The sequence below is a fragment of the Sinohyriopsis cumingii genome, chromosome 3, assembly GCF_028554795.1.
Source record: "Sinohyriopsis cumingii isolate HCF-2022 chromosome 3, ASM2855479v2, whole genome shotgun sequence".
Taxonomy (NCBI): domain Eukaryota; kingdom Metazoa; phylum Mollusca; class Bivalvia; order Unionida; family Unionidae; genus Sinohyriopsis; species Sinohyriopsis cumingii.
Genome location: NC_142963.1, coordinates 8882550 through 8909268, shown reverse-complemented (window position 1 = coordinate 8909268; position 26719 = coordinate 8882550). Strand labels below are relative to the sequence as shown.

Here is a 26719-nt window from a genome sequence, read left to right as displayed (position 1 = left end):
CATCATCTTCCATGTCCATATAGAAACACAGATGGCTAGATATACCTGCACACACATATGTACAGACAGCACATAATTCTCCTGAATTGGGTTGGCCCACTTGTATTGGCCACACCCACCCTTCATGGATCCACCATACGCACAGGCATGTGTAGAGACAGGTACAATAAAACCAAACTGGTCATAAAAACCAGTATGGAATTAAAATCTATAGATACATGCTACTAAATTAAACCCCAATAGCAACTTGTAATTCAGAAGTTCACAATGTTTCAAATCCGCATACTAGTAAAGGCATCATTTTATGATATGACATTAAAAACTGTCTATGCTTCACATATCAAAATACAAATGTAACACTCATCCCTATGGCTGTAGAACAAAAATGGAACATGTTCATCCCCTGACAAGATCCAAAAGACCAGTGTGTCAGTAGGAAAAGAAACTTGCCTTAAATCTACAGGAGAGTGAGTATTAGGGTAAAATACCCAAGAATACCATGCTTTTAGTGTCTCTCACTGCAAATGATCTACAATGAGATACATGCTAGTTCAGTTGCTTACCTAGGAAAACAATTATCCATCCTAGGTAATGTTGTAAGAGTGTATGACGAAAATGATAAAATCATTCTCAGGCAAAACCAAATTATTTCTTGCCTTATTCTGTAACACTGGATTTTCTTATGCCAACAATCAAGATCGCATTACAGTGTAGAAAACACGTGTATCTGTTTACTGAAAAGAATGATACAGATTTTGTCATCATAATAAATGGTAATAATTGTTTTGGTGCTTCAAGACACTCAATATATATACTTACCAGTACTATGCCAAAAAGATCTGCTGGGGCCCAAGGTGTCCAATTGGTCTATAGTGCTCACCATTGCCTATCACTGCTCCCAGTGGGTTCGAGTTGCAGGCTAGGCCAATGTGGTTATGTAAGAAAGCTGTAAGTAACTTCCCATTGGCTGGCAGTTCTTACTGGAGTTTTCGCAGGTTTTTACTCCAATTATACTGGATGCTAGTGTATAGCCTATCTTGTACTGAGAAATGTCATTAAACCCAAAACAACAACAAGATTTCTCTGTGTTGATCCCGATTGGTCAGCCCCTTGCTGGCTTGAGGATATACAATAGGTATGATGCAGCCACCCATATATTGTAACAAGCGACAAATGGAGTTAGGAGCTGTAGTGATGTGGTGGTTACAATGCAAAACTTTAAATCCTACCAGATAGCTGGTATGGCTAGACAAAGTGTATGGGTTCAGATCTTACCAGATCAGCCTGTGGGTGTTACCATAGTGTGCGAGTTCAAATCCTACCATCAAATCAGCCTGGAGGTGTTGCATAGTGTGTGATTTCATCCTACCAGCAGATCAGCTTGTAGGTTTACCATAGTGTGTGAGTTCATATCTTACCAGCAGATCAGACTGTACATGTTACCATAGTGAGTTCATATCTTACCAGCAAATCAGCCTGTAAGTGTTACCAGTGTGAGAGTTCATATCTTACCAGCAGATCAGCCTGCAAGTGTTACCAGTGTGAGTTCATATCTTACCAGCAGATCAGCCTGTGTTACCTTAGTTCATATCTTACCAGCCTGTGAGTGTTGCCATAGTGTGCGAGTTCATATCTTACCAGCAGATCAGCCTTTAGGTGTTACAAGTGTGTGTCCATATGCAAGACACTTTACTATAATTGTTTGGCATACTTGATGCTGTTCCATAAAGTCCAATCAATCAACCATATCATTGGTCAAACCAAAAGTAGCTGTCTTTGCCTGAATTTATCTCTGTTTCACACAAGCTATAAGCTCACCTAGCAGAAAATAATTGGTGTTTTATAACTATTATCAGAAAATGCTGATTAATTCATATTTATTTAAATAGGTTCAGTCATTCCTGTCTTTTGTCAATTAAGCAATTAGAATTATTAAAACAATTGGTAACTTTACACTCAGTTTTTACAAGAATTTATGAATCCAGGTTGCCTTAGTGAATAATATAATTTTTCTTATTTGGATAAATCCTGTTATCAGTTGCCCAACAAGCCAGGTATTGTACAGTTCATCCAATTATTGTATAATTTATCCAGTTACTGGGCAAATCTCACTGAAATTATGTCATGAAGGACACTGCACTGTATGTTTTCTTATTTTGTTCTGATTTTCATTCTAGTGAAATATTAGGTTTTTTTCATGATTCATCCTTTCCTGTACAACTTCAGCTTGGGGGAACCATAGTAGTACAGTTGCCTGTGTATTGGAGTTGCAATTCAAGGGTAGTGGGTACAATACCCACCCAGGCCAGCTTAGCAGGCTTTCTCAATGTGTCTGTGGCAGAGGTACAACTTTCCATATCCTTGGCACGATATAGCCAATATTGGGTTCAAAATGCTGTTTGAAAAAACAGCAAATAAAAACCAGACTTCAGTTTGATTGACAGATGAACATAAATGATAACTGATTTGTTGTAAACAACCCTAAGCTCTAACAGTTCATTATGCTATGAACTCAACATTACAAATTAATGACAGATGGTCTACCAATGATATTTTATCTCCACAAATCAATCTGAATATTGTACTAAAAAACCGTAGTATGCTTCTTTGTTGTAACGGTCATGCGGTAGCTACCATATATGAATCTTGGTGTATTGCTGAATACACAGTTGGTTCATAACAGTTTCATGCATGAATCTTGGTGTATTGCTGAATACACAGTTGGTTCATAACAGTTTCATGTATGAATCTTGGTGTATTGCTGAATACACAGTTGGTTCATAACAGTTTCATGTATGAATCTTGGTGTATTGCTGAATACACAGTTGGTTCATAACAGTTTCATGTATGAATCTTGGTGTATTGCTGAATACACAGTTGGTTCATAAGTTTTTTATACGAATCTTGGTGTATTGCTGAATACACAGTTGGTTCATAACAGTTTCATGTATGAATCTTGGTGTATTGCTGAATACACAATTGGTTCATAACAGATTCATGTATGAATCTTAGTGTATTGCTGAATACACAGTTGGTTCATAACAGTTCATGTATGAATCTTAGTGTATTGTTGAATACACAGTTGGCTCATAACAGTTTCATGTATGAATCTTGGTGTATTGCTGAATACACAGTTGGTTTATAACAGTTCATGTATGAATCTTGGTGTATTGCTGAATACACGGTTGGTTCATAACAGTTTCATGTATGAATCTTGGTGTATTGCTGAATACACAGTTGGTTCATAACAGTTTCATGTATGAATCTTGGTGTATTGCTGAATACACAGTTGGTTCATAACAGTTTCATGCATGAATCTTGGTGTATTGCTGAATACACAGTTGGTTCATAACAGTTTATTGTATGAATCTTGGTGTATTGCTGAATACACAGTTGGTTCATAACAGCTTCAAGAGTATGTATGCCCCTACTGTGTATTCAGTCATACACAATTGTTAATGCAAGGTAACTAATTTCTATTACTGTTCTTGTTTTTAAATTTCACGAAATATTTGGGTGTTCACAAGCATTCTTATTGGATTAAAAGATTGGATATTTGTACTAGGAGGTAGTATAAAAGAGGTTGTATGTTTGTACTAGGAAGTAGGCACATACAATTATTGGATATTTACACAAGGAGGTAGTATCAAAATGGTTGGACGTTTATACAAGGAAGCAGACACATAATTTGTTTTGGATATTTACACTAGAAGGTGGACACATAAAAGCAGAATTTAGCTTGGTCAACAGAAAAACAAAATTCCTCCATTCCAGACCAACTGGAAAAGTTGTTTCAATGTGCATTCATTTACAATGTTACATTTACTCTAAATTTCAGTTTTAAATTAAATGGACATTTGCACTAGGAGGTAGTATAAATAATTTGGACATCTGCATGAGGAGGTAGATGCATACAAAGTTGGATATGTGCACTAGGAGGTAGTATAAATAATTTGGACATCTGCATGAGGAGGTAGATGCATACAAAGTTGGATATGCGCACTAGGAGGTAGTATAAATAATTTGGACATCTGCATGAGGAGGTAGATGCATACAAAGTTGGATATGTGCACTAGGAGGTAGTATAAATAATTTGGACATCTGCATGAGGAGGTAGATGCATACAAAGTTGGATATGTGCACTAGGAGGTAGTATAAATAATTTGGACATCAGCATGAGGAGGTAGATGCATACAAAGTTGGATATGTGCAATAAGAGGCAATATAAATAATCTGGACACCTGCACAAGGAGGTAGATGCATACAAAGTTGGATATGTGCACTAGGAGGTAGTATAAATAATTTGGACATCTGCATGAGGAGGTAGATGCATACAAAGTTGGATATGTGCACTAGGAGGTAATATAAATAATTTGGACATCTGCATGAGGAGGTAAATGCATACAAAGTTGGATATGTGCACTAGGATGTAGTATTAAAACATGGGACATTTACACTAGGAGGCAGATGCATAAAAACATGGAGCATTTGCACTTGTTGGTTGTTTAAAACAGTTGTACAGATAGTATAAGCAATAGTCATTTAAAATCACGAATATCACTTGTGTTGTCAACTTCGTTGCATTCCTTTGGATCCTTATTGTTCCCCGTGCTTAGATCTGTTCAGAATTCTGTGAAAATTTAAGTATTTAAATACAAATTCTGCTCTTGTATTTATTTAAATTATGGATTTTGATAGAAAATTGGCAACATATATCTAGAGACATATAACATAAAGAATTTCAAATATATATCAAATAGGTTATATAAATATACTTTAGATGCAAATACCTTTGTTTATAGGACATTGCAGCTCTAAACTGCTATATGGGTTGCTTTTATTGGAGTTCTTAGGAAGTATGAATTAGTAACTTCTGGATTTAAGGATCATAAAGTATTCCTTTCCAGTATTAAAAATAAGTTCAATATAATTCCAATTATGACAAAATTATTCTGTCTTTAAATATGCATTGCTAATATTATGATGATTTTTTATTTCATACTTGGCCCTAAAAAATCAGAATTGTGACCGGATTCTGGGCCAGGATGTCAGCATACCTTGCTACAACATGGAAGGTCACAAAGCTGTTGGTAATAGTGAATACCTGATGGTTCAGATGAACTGAAATTTTATTTTCATCCATCACCAAGGCACATAAATTCAGACCAAAATTGAGAAGTATTTTATTGATCCATGTTCATGTCATATTTTCATATGTTCTTTGAATATTGAAAAACAAATAGTTGACATTTAAACAAGAGCACCATGAATGGCACATCTTATGATCTCTGTATTTAGGAGTCCACTGTGTATGCACTAGTATGGTATGACTAACTGTTGGAGATCATTAACCAAGGGGTCTCCAAGAAATATATATATCAAGCAGAAACCATTCTTTTCTTATTAGACTTATGATGACTATGACTCCAGACATTTAGACCTCAGAATCTATAATCTTGTTTTATTAAATTTCTGGTCTTAAACTAAATAACAGAAAGAAGCTAAACCAATAAGTTTAGTAAAATCAACTATTAAATTTACTTCTCTAAGTTACTAATTAAAAATTTTAAGAGGAACTTAGAGTATCATGAAATTAATCCTACATAATCCCAAACGTTCTCTCACAAGTCCAAAAGTAAAGAATGTTCCTAATGAATTTCAATACTGAAATAGCTGGTGTACCAATAGTCTTGAATGGGTTGATGTACCAACAGTCTTGCTGTGTGACAGTGATATAATCCAGGCTGTCTTTAAATGAATTCACACAAATCCAAAAATAGTGTTTTAGTCCCCAAAAGGAATGAGTACTTTTTATAATTCCAACGAACAACTTGAACTATATCTAAATACAACACAGTAAATGATTTCTTTCACTGACTGAACTAAAAAAATGGGAATTAATAATTTTGTTTACCACAACCTTATATAAAAATTTAACACAATTAAATGACCAGGATACAGATCACAAGTTCTCTTCAAGAACTTTCCAAGTTTGTAAATAAAGCCAGACCTTAAATATCAGTAAGCTACTTATTTATAACATGCAACCATGCCAAAAATCAGGTAGGCCATAACTACTTTACCCTCAATCATTGCCAAAGGTCAAGCACAAAATATAAATCAAAAAGGAACTTTCTCTATAACGATGCCATTCTGTAAAACTCTTCTTCTTTTGGCGATGATGATCCTCGTGTTTGATAATATGCCTTTTCCATAATTAAATGTAACCAACAAATTGGTCAGGGTACTAATGTTATTATGCACCTTTGGCTTCAGAAAATGTTATCTCTAGTCAACAGCATTCTAAAATAAATATTAAAGACAGTATTTCAGGAACCACACATGTAAAAATAATGAAACTAAGTATAATTTACTTTTTAAGCCACATACTTTATTTGTTATGCACAATTCATGTACAGTAATTATTCAGTAACTGCTTTCTTACATTTTTCGGAGGCCTTTCCTGCATTACTTACAGGAAGTAAAGTTGCAAAGCTCAAAATTAGTTGTGTTTTTCTTGAATCACATTTAGAAGTAATTTTAATAACATCTATATTAATCCTGGTTCAAGAGTAAAAAGAAGCCATTGAAACCAAGCCTTGGGTCTTTAAAGATTTTTTTGAAGCCAAAAGATGACTGAAAGCTGAAGATAAGCAATAATATTACACAACGGCATCCATGGTTTAACATCTTGGTTAAATCTGATACTGATTTTATTTCTTTTGGAATAAATCTGGCTTCAAACTTAATGAACAGTATAACAGCAAACTCTTCAAAGTCCACAAGTAATTTTTTGGCCGACAGGCTTTGTGATGATGTCTAATATAATGATATATCACAGCATGAAGGTAAAATTGTCACTTTGATTCAAAGACATGATATTATTATGTTTTACGTCTAGTGATATGATCATATATAACAACTTGTGTGTATTTGTTCGATTCTATCACAGTTCTTGTGGAATTGTCACCAGGAGATGGGGCCTGCAACAAAAAAGGAATCCATATTCAAATGCATTTAGAAGTATGAAATGTTTTTAAAATGTTCCTTATTTCCTACAAATAGCTGAAAGTTGTTCGTATGAAATTATACAAAAATTTTAATTGCATCTATGGGTGACTACTCCACATTAGAGGTGCCTTTCCTGGGTCCCCAAATGTGTTTTACTAGAACAACCCTGACAAGAATTTTCATGACGAAACAATGATATATTTCTATGGCATAGTCATAAAAATTAAAATGAAGATAGTAGGCATAATTTCAAAGGGGATAAAATATAAAAAAGAACATATCTGGAAAGAATGCACCCATTGCTGAATGGTTTAAGAAAAAAAATACAATAAATCAAGAATACTCAGATGTAACATGGATCTTCTCTCAACTATATATTACAAGTAATAGTAAAGCATACTTTCAAATCATTTGGACACTAGCATAATAATGACAATATTTTGGAGCTTGAATTACTCATGATAGCTTTTATACCGTATGAAAACCTGCAAAAAGATAAAAGAACAATGATAAGATTTTTTTCTTTTACTTTTGGATCCACATTTATGATTTTCCTGTCTCTTTTATTTTTGAAGAGTAGTCCTGAAGCATTCTCAGCTATGACTTGGTAATTTGGTGTCGGGTTAGAGGTTGATGTCTGCGTTTCCCAGTTGTAGAAGCTGAAATTGTAATGCAGCATGTAAATGTGTATGCTAGCATTGTGATATTTATAATTGATATACTGACAAGCTTTGTGTATGCTAGCATTGTGATATTTATAACTGATACACTGACAAGTTTTGTGTATGCTAGCATTGTGATATTTATAATTGATACACTGACAAGCTTTGTGTATGCTAGCATTGTGATATTTATAACTTATACACTGACAAGGTTTGTGTATGTTAGCATTGTGATATTTTTAATTGATATACTGACAAGCTTTGTGTATGCTAGCATTGTGATATTTATAACTGATACACTGACAAGTTTTGTGTATGCTAGCATTGTGATATTTATAATTGATATACTGACAAGCTTTGTGTATGCTAGCATTGTGATATTTATAATTGATATACTGACAAGCTTTGTGTATGCTAGCATGGTGATATTTATAATTGATATACTGACAAGCTTTGTGTATGTTAGCATTGTGATATTTATAACTTATACACTGACAAGGTTTGTGTATGCTAGCATTGTGATATTTATAACTTATACACTGACAAGTTTTGTGTATGCTAGCATTGTGATATTTATAATTGATATACTGACAAGCTTTGTGTATGCTAGCATTGTGATATTTATAATTGATATACTGACAAGTTTTGTGTATGCTAGCATTGTGATATTTATAATTGATATACTGACAAGCTTTGTGTATGCTAGCATTGTGATATTTATAATTGATATACTGACAAGCTTTGTGTATGCTAGCATTGTGATATTTTTAATTGATATACTGACAAGCTTTGTGTATGCTAGCATGGTGATATTTATAATTGATATACTGACAAGCTTTGTGTATGCTAGCATGGTGATATTTATAATTGATATACTGACAAGCTTTGTGTATGCTAGCATGGTGATATTTATAATTGATATACTGACAAGCTTTGTGTATGCTAGCATTGTGATATTTATAATTGATATACTGACAAGCTTTGTGTATGCTAGCATGGTGATATTTATAATTGATATACTGACAAGCTTTGTGTATGTTAGCATTGTGATATTTATAATTGATATACTGACAAGCTTTGTGTATGCTAGCATTGTGATATTTATAATTGATATACTGACAAGCTTTGTGATGGAACTGAATTGGTCTTAGCAATGATAGTACTGATCAGAGCTGGGCAGAGATGGTTCAACAGACAGATGAGAGGGGGAGCCCGATAATGGTCTTTCACAAGGGGTCATGTGGTCTCACGTATAATATCTAATGAGGTTATAGAGAAAAATATATAATTTACGGAGGTTGCCAAGGAGACTTATGTTCTTAAGACTTCCAAAATGCTAATAGCAGAGCATTCTATCCAAAGCTTGACACATGTCATTGGGGGTCAGCAAGCTTTCAGTCAGTTGTTTCATATTACAAGTCACACAGAACACAATGGATATAAATATGCATGGTACTGTGCTGATGGGAAGGGTTATGTCCTCTATATTACATGCCATGGAGTCTGTTCATTGGAATCTGATTTCTGTGATAAGGGTAGCACCTTAGTAACAAGTAATGCAGTGGCATGTATTCAAATTACTGCAGATTTGTGACCGATTTGTTTGAAAAATTAAAATGAAAGTTTGATTCCTATGCTCTGCTCTAACAAGTGGCATTCAAAAACTCATTCATATATTTATCAATGAATAAAGCACTGAATGAATGGTGGAACCTTTAATTTTTCTAAACTTGTTTATTATTGGTAAAAGTCCTTGTAAAAATGTTAATGGTCATCAAGAGTCATTGTAATAATTAATGTTAATGGTCAATGTTCATCAAGACTGTAGAAGACATTGTAATAATGTTAATGGTTCAAAAGATTGTAAAAGTCCTTTTATAATACTAATGATCATCAATATTGCAAAAGTCCTTGCAATAATGTTAATGGTTATCTAGATTGTAAAGTCATTGTGATCATTTTAATGGGCATCAAGATTGTAAACATCCTTATAATAATGTAAATGGCCATGATTGTAAAAGTCCTTGTAATAATATTAATAGTCAATAAGATTGTACAAGTCCTTGTAATGTTAATGGTCAATAAGATTGTAAAAGTCCTTATTGTTAATGGTCATCAAGATTGTAAACCTTGTAATGTTAATGGTCATCGAGACTCCAAAAGTTTTTGCAAAAATGTTAATGATCATCAAGATTGTAAAAGTCCTCATGATAATGTTAATGGTCAATAATACTGTAAAAGTCCATGTAATGTTAATGGTCAATAAGATTGTAAAAGTCCATGTAATCTTAATGATCATCAAGATTGTAACAGTCCATGTTATGTTAATGGTCATCATGACTAAAAGTTCTTGCAAGAATATTAATGGTCAACAAGATTGGAAAAGTCTTTGTAATAATGTTTATGGTCACCAAGACTGTAAAAGTCTGTGCAAATTCAAGCAATACTACTGTTCAAAGCGCAAAGCTAAAACTAATATGTGGTGCCAGGTTGGAATGACTATATAAAAAATAAGGAACAATTATTGGTTATGGTGAAATAATGACAAGCTGAGGCAAGTTTTTTATATTTTTATTTACATGTTGTGGAAATCTAGGACTCATTTTAGGTGTGTTCCATTTGTAACACTGAAGAAACTAAAAAAAAAAAAGATATCAGTTCTTTTAGAAGGAATTATGTATGCCACAAGTGTCAGAAATCATTATTTGCATGCCATTTCAGTTGCTAATGATACAGTTGGATGTGACAGAACCATTTCACTGAGATTCTCAATTCTATTCAAGGTGACATGCATTAAAGTAGCACTCTGCCAGACCTGAAAAAGCTAATAGCACTTGATAATATTTGTTTGGTAAATCTACATGATATCAATCAAACTATAACTAAATTGACATCAGGTCAAAACAAATATAACTAGACTGACATCAGGTCAAAAATAAAACTGAAGATTATTTCTATTCTGGAAGTTTGACTTTGTAGTAAGTTTAACTTTCTTTTGTAAATGAACTTGTGTATTTGGGTGATGTGTGATGATGGTGATGTACAGACAAAATATAGTTCACTTTGCTACAGTAACAAGTTCCCCATCTTCAACCATGTTTGTCCATAAAAAACAATGTTGATAACCTTGCTGTACTATTGAAGAAAAAAAAATCTTTTCAAAAATGAGTGGATGCTAATGAAAATAAAATTTTGAAAACATTCTTTTTTTCATTTATGCAGTTTTGGCCCAACTCTAATTAATTACTGGAACCGACTGTTATATGTTTTTTTAACTCATTTGCTTTCATGTACTGTATATATCTATGGACTATGGCCTGAAATAAAGTTACTATTATTTTTACTAACATAAAATTCACTGCCTGACAATGTTGATGAAATGGATACCAGCCCCCAATATGAGTAATGCCTGTGTTATTATTCCTTCTTATGAAGCATCCTTGTCACTGTAGAAGGAATCACCTATAAAAGAGAAGTACACTCTTATGTTCAAAGGGATTGAACATTCCTCATGTAACTTGGAAATGCTTTTCTTGTTTCTCGTGTTCTTACCTGAGATCTGATGGTCTTGGAAGTAATCTCTTTCGTCCAGCAAAGTAAGGTTCAAAATCCTCTGTCTTCATTCTGTGTGCATAATCAATATATCCAGATATCTCCTGTCCTCTAGCATTCTTGTCACGAATGAAGATAATTGTCTGACAAGCAAAATAAAGATTTGTGTGAGGTCTTGAATACTGTTAGGAAAATAAATTAGTTCAACTAGAGGCCCAAATGAGACTAATAATTACCCTCTGGCTTATGGACAGAATGTAGCAAGGTTTGACTGCATTTAGAGACTGATAATTACCCTCTGGCTTGTGGACAGGATGTAGTAAGGTTTGACTGCATTTAGAAACTGATAATTACCCTCTGGCTTATGGACATGATGTAGCAAGGTTTGACTGCATTTAGAGACTAATAATTACCCTCTGGCTTATGGACAGAATGTAGCAAGGTTTGACTGCATTTAACTTAAGTGTTGAACTAAGCTTACTGAGACTGATAATTACCCTCTGGCTTATGAACAGGATGTAGCAAGGTTTGACTGCATTTAGAGACTGGTAATTACCCTCTGCCTTATGGACAGGATGTAGCAAGGTTTGACTGCATTTAGAGACTGATAATTACCCTCTGGCTTATGGACATGATGTAGCAAGGTTTGACTGCATTTAGAGACTGATAATTACCCTCTGGCTTATGGACAGGATGTAGCAAGGTTTGACTGCATTTAGAGACTGATAATTACCCTCTGGCTTATGGACAGGATGTAGCAAGGTTTGACTGCATTTAGAGACTGATAATTACCCTCTGGCTTATGGACAGAATGTAGCAAGGTTTGACTGCATTTAGAGACTGATAATTACCCTCTGGCTTATGGACAGGATGTAGCAAGGTTTGACTGCATTTAGAGACTGATAATTACCCTCTGGCTAATGGACAGGATGTAGCAAGGTTTGACTGCATTTAGAGACTGATAATTACCCTCTGGCTTGTGGACAGGAAGTAGCTAGGTCTGACTGCATTTAGAGACTGATAATTACCCTCTGGCTTATGGACAGAATGTAGCAAGGTTTGACTGCATTTAGAGACTGATAATTACCCTCTGGCTTATGGACAGGATGTAGCAAGGTCTGACTGCATTTAGAGACTGATAATTACCCTCTGGCTTGTGGACAGGATGTAGCAAGGTTTGACTGCATTTAACTTAAGTGTTGAACTAAGCTTACTGAGACTGATAATTACCCTCTGCCTTATAGTCAGGATATAGCAAGGTTTGACTGCATTTAACTTAAGTGTTGAACTAAGCTTACTGAGACTGATAATTACCCTCTGGCTTATGGACATGATGTAGCAAGGTTTGGCTGTATTTAGAGACTGATAATTACCCTCTGGCTTATGGACAGGATGTAGCAAGGTTTGACTGCATTTAGAGACTGATAATTACCCTCTGGCTTATGGGCAGAATGTAGCAAGGTTTGACTGCATTTAACTTAAGTGTTGAACTAAGCTTACTGAGACTGATAATTACCCTCTGGCTTATGAACAGAATGTAGCAAGGTTTGACTGCATTTAACTTAAGTGTTGAACTAAGCTTACTGAGACTGATAATTACCCTCTGGCTTATGGACATGATGTAGCAAGGTTTGGCTGTATTTAGAGACTGATAATTACCCTCTGCCTTATGGACAGGATGTAGCAAGGTTTGACTGCATTTAACTTCTTCAAGCGTTGAACTAAGCTTACTGAGACTGATAATTACCCTCTGCCTTATGGACAGGATGTAGCAAGGTTTGACTGCATTTAACTTCTTCAAGCGTTGAACTAAGCTTACTGAGACTGATAATTACCCTCTGCCTTATGGACAGGATGTAGCAAGGTTTGACTGCATTTAACTTCTTCAAGCGTTGAACTAAGCTTCCTGAGACTGATAATTACCCTCTGCCTTATGGACAGGATGTAGCAAGGTTTGACTGCATTTAGAGACTCATAATTACCCTCTGGCTTATGGACAGGATGTAGCAAGGTTTGACTGCATTTAACTTAAGTGTTGAACTAAGCTTACTGAGACTGATAATTACCCTCTGCCTTATGGACAGGATGTAGCAAGGTTTGACTGCATTTAACTTAAGCGTTGAACTAAGCTTACTGAGACTGATAATTACCCTCTGCCTTATGGACAGGATGTAGCAAGGTTTGACTGCATTTAACTTCTTCAAGCATTGAACTAAGCTTACTGAGACTGATAATTACCCTCTGGCTTATGGACAGGATGTAGCAAGGTTTGACTGCATTTAACTTCTTCAAGTGTTGAACTAAGCTTACTGAGACTGATAATTACCCTCTGCCTTATGGACAGGATGTAGCAAGGTTTGACTGCATTTAGAGACTGATAATTACCCTCTGGCTTATGGACAGGATGTAGCAAGGTTTGACTGCATTTAGAGACTGATAATTACCCTCTGGCTTATGGACAGAATGTAGCAAGGTTTGACTGCATTTAACTTCTTCAAGTGCTGAACTAAGCTTGCTCACTCAGCTGCCACATAATTAAATAATCTTCACAAATCACACTCATAATCAATCTTGTCAAAGTTCTTGCTAAAACTGACCTATGCATTAAGTTTGATAACAAGCATTATTTTGAAACACAATGCCTACAAAGAGGTAACAAGCTCCAAAAGATCTGATGCAATTTATCCTGATTAATGTGTGTGACTATTCCTCATAATTTATCAGGTCAAAGATCATAAGGAAGTAAGCATAGTAAACAGGAGATATCAGTTCATAAATGAAACTTCACTTGAGTGGTTATCAACCTCAGCCAATCAGATGCAAGATCACCTCATTAATATGCACCGATGTTGCTCATAGTCAAACTCATTTTAGATCTTAATGATAAAACAGGACACAGGTACATAGCAAAATCTAATAAAAAATCTGCATAAATGTGATGTCAGTTTTCATCCTGTTAAAACTGAGAATATTCTTTCAAAAAAGACTTGATTTTAATAATGTTTGAGAAACCCCTCCCCCATCATTGATGCATATTTTGAAATGTTTATCAAGTCACAATAATATTGTTGTGTTTGACAATTTAAAATCATATTGTTGTGTTTGACAGTTTAAAATCATATTGTTGTGTTTGACAGTTTAAAATCCTTTTTTTTTGTACAAAGAATGAAATGGCAGGTACTTATGGCATTGTAATAAACTGTGCTCAATTAAATGACACCTGTATTCACTGATCCCAGCCAGCAAATGATGTAACACAACATTTTGAAGGAACTTTGACTTTAGCTATAACCCTACAATTAACAGGTGCTGCAGTGATTGCCATTTTGAAACTGTTTCTAATGAGTTGCACAAGTTGTAGGGCAGTAACAATGTATCCCAGGTTCAGTTTAAGTCACATTTAATGCTACCTGAATTTGCTTGTAGTACGCTGTATCATATTTAGTGCTACTTAAAGTTGTATCTAGTATGCTGTATTAGATTAAGTCCCTTTCAGTAATACTTGAAGTTGTATCTAGTATGTTGTATTATATTAAGTCCCTTTCAGTATTAATTTAAGTTGTATATAGTATGTTGTATTAGATTAAGTCTGTTTCAGTACTACTTGAAGTTATATCTAGTATGTTGTGTTAGATTAAGTCCATTTCAGTATTACTTGAAGTTGTATCTAGTATGTTGTATTAGATTAAGTCCATTTCAGTATTACTTGAAGTTATATCTAGTATGTTGTATTATATTAAGTCCCTTTCAGTATTAATTTAAGTTGTATATAGTATGTTGTATTAGATTAAGTCCGTTTCAGTACTACTTGAAGTTATATCTAGTATGTTGTGTTAGATTAAGTCCATTTCAGTATTACTTGAAGTTGTATCTAGTATGTTGTATTAGATTAAGTCCATTTCAGTATTACTTGAAGTTATATCTAGTATGCTGTATTTGATTAAGTCCCTTTCAGTAATACTTGAAGTTGTATCTAGTATGTTGTATTTGATTAAGTCCATTTCAGTACTACTTGAAGTTGTATCTAGTATGTTGTATTAGATTAAGTCCATTTCAGTACTACTTGAAGTTGTATCTAGTATGTTGTATTAGATTAAGTCCATTTTTCAGTATTACTTGAAGTTGTATCTAGTATGTTGTATTAGATTAAGTCCATTTCAGTACTACTTGAAGTTGTATCTAGTATGTTGTATTAGATTAAGTCCGTTTCAGTACTACTTGAAGTTATATCTAGTATGTTGTATTAGATTAAGTCCATTTTTCAGTATTACTTGAAGTTGTATCTAGTATGTTGTATTAGATTAAGTCCATTTCAGTACTACTTGAAGTTGTATCTAGTATGTTGTATTAGATTAAGTCCATTTCAGTACTACTTGAAGTTGTATCTAGTATGTTGTATTAGATTAAGTCCGTTTCAGTACTACTTGAAGTTATATCTAGTATGTTGTATTAGATTAAGTCCATTTTTCAGTATTACTTGAAGTTGTATCTAGTATGTTGTATTAGATTAAGTCCATTTCAGTACTACTTGAAGTTGTATCTAGTATGTTGTATTAGATTAAGTCCATTTTTCAGTATTACTTGAAGTTGTATCTAGTATGTTGTATTAGATTAAGTCCGTTTCAGTACTACTTGAAGTTATATCTAGTATATTGTATTAGATTAAGTCCATTTTTCAGCATTGCTTGAAGTTGTATCTAGTATGTTGTATTAGATTAAGTCCATTTTTCAGTATTACTTGAAGTTGTATCTAGTATGTTGTATTAGATTAAGTCCATTTCAGTACTACTTGAAGTTGTATCAAGTATGTTGTATTAGATTAAGTCCGTTTCAGTACTACTTGAAGCTATATATAGTATGTTGTATTAGATTAAGTCCGTTTCAGTACTACTTGAAGTTGTATCTAGTATGTTGTATTAGATTAAGTCCATTTCAGTACTACTTGAAGTTGTATCTAGTATGTTGTATTAGATTAAGTCCATTTCAGTACTACTTGAAGTTGTATCTAGTATGTTGTATTAGATTAAGTCCATTTCAGTACTACTTGAAGTTGTATCTAGTATGTTGTATTAGATTAAGTCCATTTTTCAGTATTACTTGAAGTTGTATCTAGTATGTTGTATTAGATTAAGTCCATTTCAGTACTACTTGAAGTTGTATCTAGTATGTTGTATTAGATTAAGTCCATTTTTCAGTATTACTTGAAGTTGTATCTAGTATGTTGTATTAGATTAAGTCCGTTTCAGTACTACTTGAAGTTATATCTAGTATATTGTATTAGATTAAGTCCATTTTTCAGCATTGCTTGAAGTTGTATCTAGTATGTTGTATTAGATTAAGTCCATTTTTCAGTATTACTTGAAGTTGTATCTAGTATGTTGTATTAGATTAAGTCCATTTCAGTACTACTTGAAGTTGTATCAAGTATGTTGTATTAGATTAAGTCCGTTTCAGTACTACTTGAAGCTATATATAGTATGTTGTATTAGATTAAGTCCGTTTCAGTACTACTTGAAGTTGTATCTAGTATGTTGTATTAGATTAAGTCCATTTCAGTACTACTTGAAGTTGTATCTAGTATGTTGTATTAGATTAAGTCCATTTCAGTACTACTTGAAGTTGTATCTAGTATGTTGTATTAGATTAAGTCCATTTCAGTACTACTTGAAGTTGTATCTAGTATGTTGTATTAGATTAAGTCCATTTTTCAGTATTACTTGAAGTTGTATCTAGTATGTTGTATTAGATTAAGTCCATTTCAGTACTACTTGAAGTTGTATCTAGTATGTTGTATTAGATTAAGTCCATTTTTCAGTATTACTTGGAGTTGTATCTAGTATCTGGTATTAGATTAAGTCCATTTCAGTATTACTTGAAGTTGTATCTAGTATGTTGTATTAGATTGTCCTTTTCAGTATTACTTTAAGTTGTATCTAGTATGTTGTATTAGATTAAGTCCGTGTCAGTATTACTTTAAGTTGTATATAGTATGTTGTATTAAATTAAGTCCATTTCAGTATCACTTTAAGTTGTATCTAGCATGTTGTATTAGTTTAAGTCCCACTTAGTACTACTTGAATTTGTATCTAGTGTGCTATATTAGTTTAAGTCCCATTCAGTACCACTTGTAGTTGTTTGTAGAATGCTGCATTAGTTTAAATTATATTTAGCACTACTTGAAGTTGTATGTAGTGTGCTGGATTAATTCAAATCCCAATTAGTACTACTTGATGTTGTATCCAGTGTGCTGTATTGATTCAAGTCCCAGTTAGTACAATTTAAGTTGTGTCTAGTGTGCTGTATTAGTTTAAGTCCCATTTATTATTACATGAAGTAATATCCAGTATACTGGATAAGTGCTGTTTAAAGTTCCTGGCCAATAAAAGATAAAAAGTGGGAAATGAAATTAAATAAACCACCCATACTTCACTCTTTGGGGACATACAACATCTTAGGGACAAAGGAAAATAACAGTTGATAATATACTAATAGTGTTACAAAAATAGAGACAATCCTATTTGCTTCAACAGTTTTGCCAACTTATCTTTGTGGTATTCACTGTACTCCTATGCATTCATATTTTTGACAAACACGTACAATATTATAATAAAAGTTAGTGTGCCAGTAACTAATGAAAATAATAAGATGTTCAAATGTTTGGCTTTCACCTCCAGATCTTGCTCCCATTTAAATCTAGATACACTTCTTGTCAATCAACTTTTATTATAATAAATACATGATTTTTTAATTACTTTTCTTTCAGACAAATTATTACTTAAATGACAATTCTCTTTTACTTCAACCTCTACATAAATTAAATTTTCCTTGCCATAGGGGTGACTTTAATTTATAAAATATTTTACTCTAATGACCATCAAATACTTTACATTGCAACTGGCCAAACACCATAAATCTTTATTGTTTTTATTGCCAGATATATTGCTTGAAAATAAATAATCATTTACATCTTAGTTTTTATTACCATTTTTCCTTACTAGCAACAAAAGAGGTATGGACAGACATCCGCTAATGAAAAAGCTAACCCAGGGGTGTGGCATGTACTGAGTCAAGATTGGGAGGTGATATGACAAAACCCAAGAGCCCACACTCAATGTGCAACTGTATGTAGAGACATAAGTAGATTTGTTCAATAAGAAAATATAATATAATTTTGATCACATAAAGGATAACCAAACTTGATTTGAAACTCACTGTCATTTTTCCACTTCTGTTAGCTTCTTCTCTTTGTGCAAGAGCTTGCAAAAATGGATCCCTGAGTTCCTTCCCAGAACTAGCTAATGTTCTTGAAAATAAGAAAACAACAAAATTATATTTTTACTTTGAGTACTACACTCTTATGAATGTAAAAAAGCAATCACTTGTTAAATCTCGCTCTCTTTCAGGCCATCACAGCTTTCTTTTTTGTGGGCTTTAACTTCCCTTTCAAATCATGCAAAGGAAATGAGAATCAAGCAATTTTCAAATTTTTATTATACTTTTATGAACTTATAGTTATACAACATAGACATTTTGCCAAAAGTCCTTTTTAAGTTCAAGTGAAATCCACTTGAGGTAGACAAATGAAATCTGGTAAGCATATTTACTTTGATAAATAAACAACCTAATAATTACAAAATATCTGAAATTTATTTACAGTCCTCTTAAGAAACTTTGATTATTTTTTTTTTTGACCATGTTAGCACTTGTAATTATGTACAAACCACTTGTGGTAGGCTAACTTTGATAAGTATATTTGTATTCATAAGAAAATAATTGTATTTTCATCTTAAAATAAAATTCAGATCTGTACAAATTACTTAATGTGATGGACTTACTTGACATACACTTTGTAAACTTAATTAAACAAAAACAACTTAAGATAGACAAAGTTAATTGGGTATGCTTCTTTTAATCATAAGCAGATGTCCAGATTTTCATGCAAATATGATAACTATTCTTATCTTTCTACATTTTTTGGACATAAAGTTTATGGGCTGTAGTGGAAACATATGTGTTTTACAAAAAACAAAGATGCTAATGGGTACCCAGGTACCCACCCGTTGATAATAACCCAGGTAATAAAATGAACAACTGAGTACCCACTAGAAAAAATTATTCCAAGTTCAGATCAAGACAAAGAATAATGATTACAGCTCGAGGTTTGTGTCATGTGCACATTAATTCATCATCACAGGGGCTCATACGGCTGCTTACAATTTAGTTGTCATACATTTACAATATAATAATACAAAGGAGGACACTCTCATTTCTTGCCTGACCTATTTAAAAATAGAATCAACAGTGATATTTAAAGCTAGCCCGTCCAAACTTTGTACATGTCCATGGGTCATGTACCATTTTTCTCGCGACTTTAATGCACTTGTTTTGAGATCCAAGTGACATTAACTAGGTCAATACCTTTTGTTAACAGAAACAATAAGTACTGATTAAGAAATATTTGATAAAATAAACTGAAATATGTACTAGAGTTCAAATAAAAGAAAGCACTATATAGATGTACAGTTTAACCAATTCTAATTTAGCCTCAAGTCTGTGGCCCTGGAACAAGTATAGCTGTTCAAGTCAGGGCCACTGTTCACGTGCTCATTTACTGGACCTTTTTTATTAGCAGGAAACCCATGACAGATATTTCTGTCACGGCAAAGGCAACACAAAGCTTGGTTACCATAACATGCCCTTCTTATACCATGTTAGAAAAATATGAACGAAAAGGACAGCTATACAGAATAAAATTTTTTAATGAAATATTTAAATATAAAGGAAATCTTCGTTATTTAATAACACTGAAAAATAAATGAATAAAAATTGACCATGTGTGTAAATACAGTAATTTTTCCATTAATTTTACATGAAATGGTTCCAAGAAAACAGACAGGATTCTTGAATGTGAAACCACTTGTCACCGATTCATTCTATTTTTATACTATATTCATTGCAGACCAGTTTAAATTGAAAATAAATGGTACTAAATATATATATAAAAAAACAGGCCGTATTGATGTGACCATTGGATATTATATGACTGAAAAATGTTAGAGAAGAGGGATTTTGTTAAATACATGTTGCACCAGACCGTTGTTAAGAGATGAACCATGGCAGGTTGAGGATACTACAACAGTCATTGTTTGTGGACTTTTATTTGCAAACGATACTGTTGTCATGTAGACTAGTTAAAGTGAGTTTTATGCATAAATAATTTATTCATTTCTTTTGTGTCTATCCTCTTGTATTAACTACTATACCAAATGGATTTGGCAGATTTGTGAAAAAAAATTTAACTGCATATCCAGGTAAGTAGCAAAACTAGATATACATTAAATAAAATAAATATGTATGTTTTTCATCCAGTTTTCTGCAATTATGACATGTAATATATAGATTGCTCTTTATATGCTCAGATTACGATTTTTGCCACTTGTATTAGTAATAAATCATGCTTATACTTGTGACCCGGGACTTGCGTCGTGTGCTAATGTGCGTGGTTGTTGTGAGTGAGCGAATGAGTGAGCGATCGATTGCGATGCATGATTCCCGTGCATCACGTGTATGAAAACCACCTCTCCGCGATACTAATAAAAGGCTAGGGAATTACTACTCAAGGCTAGAGAGAGAGTCATACAACACCTCGAGCAGTGCAGAGATTTGTCTTTCACGCAAGTGAAAGACAAAGGGATTGAACACGTTAATATATTTCAGGAAAGTAATACTCTTCGAGTCTGGTAAGGGATTGTTTTTATTTTTGTGATAAAATTATAAATGCTGGTGGGTGGGTTATATAATGTGTATTGTATTTGTTATATTATGTATTATGTTCATCTTGTATTCTAAGTATGTGTTTTGTATTGTTTTAGGTTTTTTTTATTGTACCTCATACCAACAGTCATAAATCCCACAATCGACAACAAGAGTACTTATTTCTTTGCGAGAGGAGTGAGAGCTCACATCTGGCACCCACCGGGGGACCCATGGGATGGAGAGAAGATCTTATTTGACTGGTAAACCAGACTGAAGGGCTGCAAGCAAGGGATCCCAAAAAGGAGTCCACACTGGAGAGTGTAAGCGTACTGGAGGATGCTAGCGCACGCTTCAAAATGATTTGGTAGTGTTCTTTTCTTGGCCCGAACAGGAAACATTTGCAGTACTTTCAATGTTCTTGGCAGATGAAACTGAACTCTGTCGACAGATGACATCACGGTTATCTTCACAGCTGATGACATTTAACTGTGCATAGGACGATGAGTAATGCGTGTTTTGTGTTACGTGTTATTCGTTTGATTAGTGATAGTTTCGAATGGAAGGATTCTTGGATTTGGAAATGATGTAAGTGTTATTTTCCATACATTTGTTAGCTATTCAATACATTATTTGTCATTTGCAAGTAATAGTAATGACGTTCTAACTCTAGTTGTGCTTATCGCCAGCAGTGCATGAACAGTATTCATTTAGTTCAACACGTGGTAGCAGCACGGTTTGACCCACTTGTTAGACGCTATGTAGAAATCGCCATGTCAAATCGAGATTAGGGTCATTGTTGTGAATTCAGCCTGTTGACAGATTGGCTATAATGCACATGGCATAATATTTAGCAGTTGCAAAGGACTTACTTGTTACCTGAATATAATTTTGCGTTAATTCAATGGAAACTGCAATGACATTTATGACAATTACCATTATTTTGCATATGTTTGTTTTCTGTTTACATTATTGATATAGTATATCAGTTTCGTTTATTGAGAAATACATGTATACAGGTTGGTGTTGATTATTAGATTATCTGACCACCACATATAAGAGGGTTTTATAGATCACTGCGTGAGGTGTTGTTGACTTAATGAGACAGCTTTGACTTCTTTATCTAATATACCACTATGTTTTAAACCCCAATTCACACCACCCGCCCAATGGAACTTGTCTGCATAGACTTTTTGTCTCTTGAGCGATCTAAGGGAGGGTTTGAGAATATCCTGGTGATAACTGATCATTTCACCAGGTATACTCAGGCCATTCCTTGCCACAATCAGACGGCTCAGACTACCGCTAAAACCCTTTATGAACACTTGTTTCGATATTATAGTTTTCCGGAAAGGCTACACAGTGATCAGGGACGTAATTTCGAGGGTGGAGTTATAAAGGAGTTATGCAAATTAGCGAACATACAGAAGTCTCGCTCCTCCCCGTTCCACCCACAGGGGAATGGTGCTTGCGAACGTTTCAATGGTACGCTCTTAAAAATGCTAGGGACATTGGAGGAAGAGCAAAAACAAGATTGGAAATCTTATATTGCTCCAATTGTCCATGCATGTAATGCTACTAAAAATGACTCCACCGGATTCTCGCCCCATTTTCTTATGTTTGGGTGGCACCCCAGGATTTCTGTTGACGCCTATCTGGGCACTACACCAGATAGTGGAGAGGCTGCTGAAGAGCCTCATGCGTACGTGGAAAAACTGAAAGACCGTCTCCAATTTGCTTACACGGACGTGGCGAGGGAGTCTAGCAAGAGCCATGCTAAGAACAAGGCCCAGTACAACAAAAGGGTCCACAAGTCCAAACTTGAAGTAGGGGACCGAGTCTTAGTGCGCAATGTTGGACTGAAGGGGAAACAGAAATTAGCTGACAAGTGGTCCAAGGATGTATATCAGGTGATATCAATCCCCAATTTAGATATACCTGTGTAGAAAGTAAAGAGGGTCGAGGGTTCGAAATTAACGCTTACATTGCATCGTAATATGCTTCTGCCATTTGACTACCTTCCTTGTGATCCAGTCCCCATGAAACAGGTTCAGAAGAAACCGGGTGTACCAAAGGCTACACTTTTGGAGTCAAGCTCTGAATCTTCAAGTTCTGACTCAGACTCCAACCGGTATGTTATACCACAAAGATGATCCGGATGGGCCAGATGAGATAATGTTCAATTCCGTGAACACCCTATACGAACTGCCTCTGATGATAGATCTCACTCTATTATCGATCCCCATATTAGCATGCCATTTGAAAGCATAAACTTTCAAACAAGTAGTTCTAGGCAATATGGCAGTAGTTTAGGTGAACCTACTAGTCATTTTTCTACTCTCTCTCACGTCTCACCCAAGAGTACTCAGTTCAGTTCCCCAGAGATATCTGCCAAAAGGTCAGTTCAAAGCCTGACTAGATTAGAGGGAGACCCAGACCACCAGTCTGTGAGGTTGATCCTAAGCCCACCGGCGCCACAGGGGTCACTACAGGACGACTCAGGGCAGCAACTGCTGAGGCACTGAACCAGAGACCGAAAACCACCAGACCGGCTAGGCCAGTGGGTGTGTTCGCAAATGGTTTACTACGTGTGAATTACTGAGATCTATAGATTTCAGGCCTGTTTGTAGCAGTGGATAGCTGAAACAATGCAGTAGAGTCCCTTTCGTGTAAATTAAATACCGCAAGGCATTTGACGACGACGATTCAATTATAATTTTAAATTATTAATTAAAGCTCCGTATTTTTATACATTTCGTATGTATGATAGGTTTTTTTACTCTTTCCAGACTTGAAGGATGGTTCAAAATGGTAGTTGTAGTTATTGTATTTTTTTTAAGCACACTCTTGCTAAATGTCGGGAGACATTTACCTGTAAGGAGGGAGTATGTGACCCGGGACTTGCGTCATGTGCTAATGTGCGTGGTTGTTGTGAGTGAGTGAATGAGTGAGCGATCAATCGCGGTGCATGATTCCCGTGCATCACGTGTATGAAAACCACCTCTCCGCGATACTAATAAAAGGCTAGGGAATTACTACTCGAGGCTAGAGAGAGAGAGAGAGTCATACAACACCTCGAGCAGTGCGGAGATTTGTCTTTCAGGCAAGTGAAAGACAAAGGGATTGAATACGTTGATATATTTCGGGAAAGTAATACTCTTCGAGTCTGGTAAGGGATTGTTTTTATTTTTGTGATAAAATTATAAATGCCAGTAGGTGGGTTATATAATGTGTATTATATTTGTTATATTATGCATTATGTTCGTCTTGTATTCCAAGTATGTGTTTTGTATTGTTTTTTTTTAATTGTACCTCATACCAACAGTCATAAATCCCACAATCAACAACAAGAGTACTTATTTCTTTGTGAGAGGAGTGAGAGCTCACATACTTCTCTTGGGATTGGCATGTGTGAACCTACAACAAAGCAGTTCAGATTCAGATTTAATACAATTTCGCTTTGATCAGGTTCCTGGATAACCGATCGTTAGGACTGATGGGTACCTGGTAGAAATTTCCCAACATTTTCTCATCTCTTTCCAACCATCTAAGATTTGTTCAACTTCAGAACAAAACATGAGCTAATTTTATCTGCCTTATTTTGACAATGAATCGGTCTGATCCATAATGCTTTTGAAATTTTACAGTATCATGGCAGGCTGAGTGAACAAACCTTAATTCAGAAGTGCTCTGTGCTGATGCACACTAAAGGTCAAGGCAGCAATGTATAAACACCAATACAACTTTTCTGCAACCTAGAGAACCTACTTTTGCTGACTCCTTTTTGAAAGTCGACTAGCCTCTGCTGCAGCCTTTCTGGCTTCAAATTCTTCTCGCTTCAAAACCTCTCCGCTTCCTCTATAGCCAAGTTCAACCAGTTGACGAGCTAATTCCTCATCCTAGTAAAAGAAAAAATCCTTGTTAATTCTTTTATTAATTGTCAACGATTTTTTTTTTAAATTTGGGGTGATGCTATGCAATTTTGAATTTGTACTCTATTCCAGAAATCTTCACTAATTAGATGGCTAGTCATCCCCTGAATACAAACTGTTGCAGTGCAAGTACAAAGCTCCATCTCACTTGCCCAGCTCAACAAGTAACCAATTGAATATATTTTAAGCCCTGGTGATTTAAAATTGACTGTGCCAATTAGACCATGGTGTAAAAAGTGACTGCTTACTGCCTCTCCATTTCTGTAATCAGTTTTTCTTTTCATTTCAGATTTGTTAGAATTATTTTGAAAAAAATAAATTGCATCATTAATATATTTTATTCTCTTCAAAAATCATAATGCGATAAACATGAATAAAAAATAAAATGATGATCAGTGTAATAATACAATATGGAATTCTGTATAATTTTAATTTAATTATTATCTGAGAATGTGAGATGGAATAAAATCCACATATAATACTAAGGCTACATTTGTCACAATTGTTAAACATATACACAGTATACAAAAACCTCAATGATAACTGTTCATTCGACCAATTCAAAACCAAACCTTTTCCCTAATCTGCATTTAAAGCTTACAGCTGACAACAATTTATATGTAAGCCAATGACAATGTGACTGTTGTACCTTGTTCAATTTACTGTACATCATTTATGGGGTAACAAAATCCATTGCCTTGAAGCCAGCAACCAAATTTTAAGGCCAGGCAACCATTTTCCCCAATGTGAAACAAAAACACTTTCTGGGCCCTCAACAGAGTTTCAAGATGAGGAGTCCTGGATTTAAACATATAACCAGAGTGAGTAATTGTTTTTTTTATTAACATAGCTTTAAAATAAAATCAGTCATATTACTAGGATGTCTACAGTGTGGCAGTTTATAGTACTGTCGAGCAATGGGGCATCATGCCGCAGATATGTAGCATCATGTCCCACCCTGTCATATTATCCTGACACCAGGCCGACCAGTCCTAATACTAATCTCTTAATGTTAAGCGCCTAGCGAGGCAACTGTTAGTACTATTTTTGTAAGTCTTTGGTATGACTCGGCCGGAGTTCGAACCCGCGACCTCCCGCATGGGAGACTGACTCTCTAGCCACTAGGCCACCGGAGCAGTCCTAACCAGGATGAAAATGATTAGGCCTATATACCATTTTAACGGTTGCGTTGGTGATTACAGACGAGGAAAGGAGCAATTTACCCACTAGAAAACTTTTCAGCATCATCTCATAATAATGATGTCAACATTTACTCCTTGACTGAGTGCATGGCAGTGAATGGCAACACAATTTTACAAACTAAATTAAATATAATCGAAAGTTGGGTTGTTGTGGATAATTTCCATTAGCACCCTGAATAAAATTCGACATGTCTTAAATACAAAAGTTTAACATACTTCAAGGTAAAACAAGTCCATAGAAGTTATTTGTGAATCAAGAAATTGCTCATATGTGGCGAAGTCCGTCACGATATTGTCGCTACCACTGTGAACCTCTTCCTCCATCTTTAAATTTGTTTACATACCAACTCACGTCAACATCAACGTCCTGCGATATAAAAAGTGATCCACAATACAATTCTTAGACAAGTCTATTTAATGTAAAATAAATGATCTGAATTCTTTTATTTTGTTTGTAATTATAATTGTCATCAATATTTCATAAACGTTTTTATTTAAAATCTGAAACTCCTATTTAAGTGGAAGAACTGATTTAAGTAGGTCTCGGAAGTGCGTATGAATTTGTGTTTCCTAGGCACCAAAGTCTCGAGCTATTGTATAATTTCGA

At 34.6% G+C, this 26719-nt stretch overlaps 1 protein-coding gene across 1 annotated transcript; it reads right to left on the bottom strand.

Annotated features, from left to right (window-relative positions):
- Window positions 1-6369: 6369 nt before the first annotated feature.
- LOC149802442 (cilia- and flagella-associated protein 299-like) lies at window positions 6370-26483 on the bottom strand. Its single transcript, XM_089951667.1, has 6 exons — window positions 26329-26483; window positions 24747-24877; window positions 18438-18528; window positions 11226-11368; window positions 7541-7670; window positions 6370-6983 (listed from the first exon to the last, which is right to left on the bottom strand). Exons 1-6 carry the CDS (start codon window positions 26434-26436, stop codon window positions 6885-6887), a joined length of 702 nt encoding a protein of 233 aa, XP_089807793.1. The 5' UTR covers window positions 26437-26483; the 3' UTR covers window positions 6370-6884.
- Window positions 26484-26719: the final 236 nt, after the last annotated feature.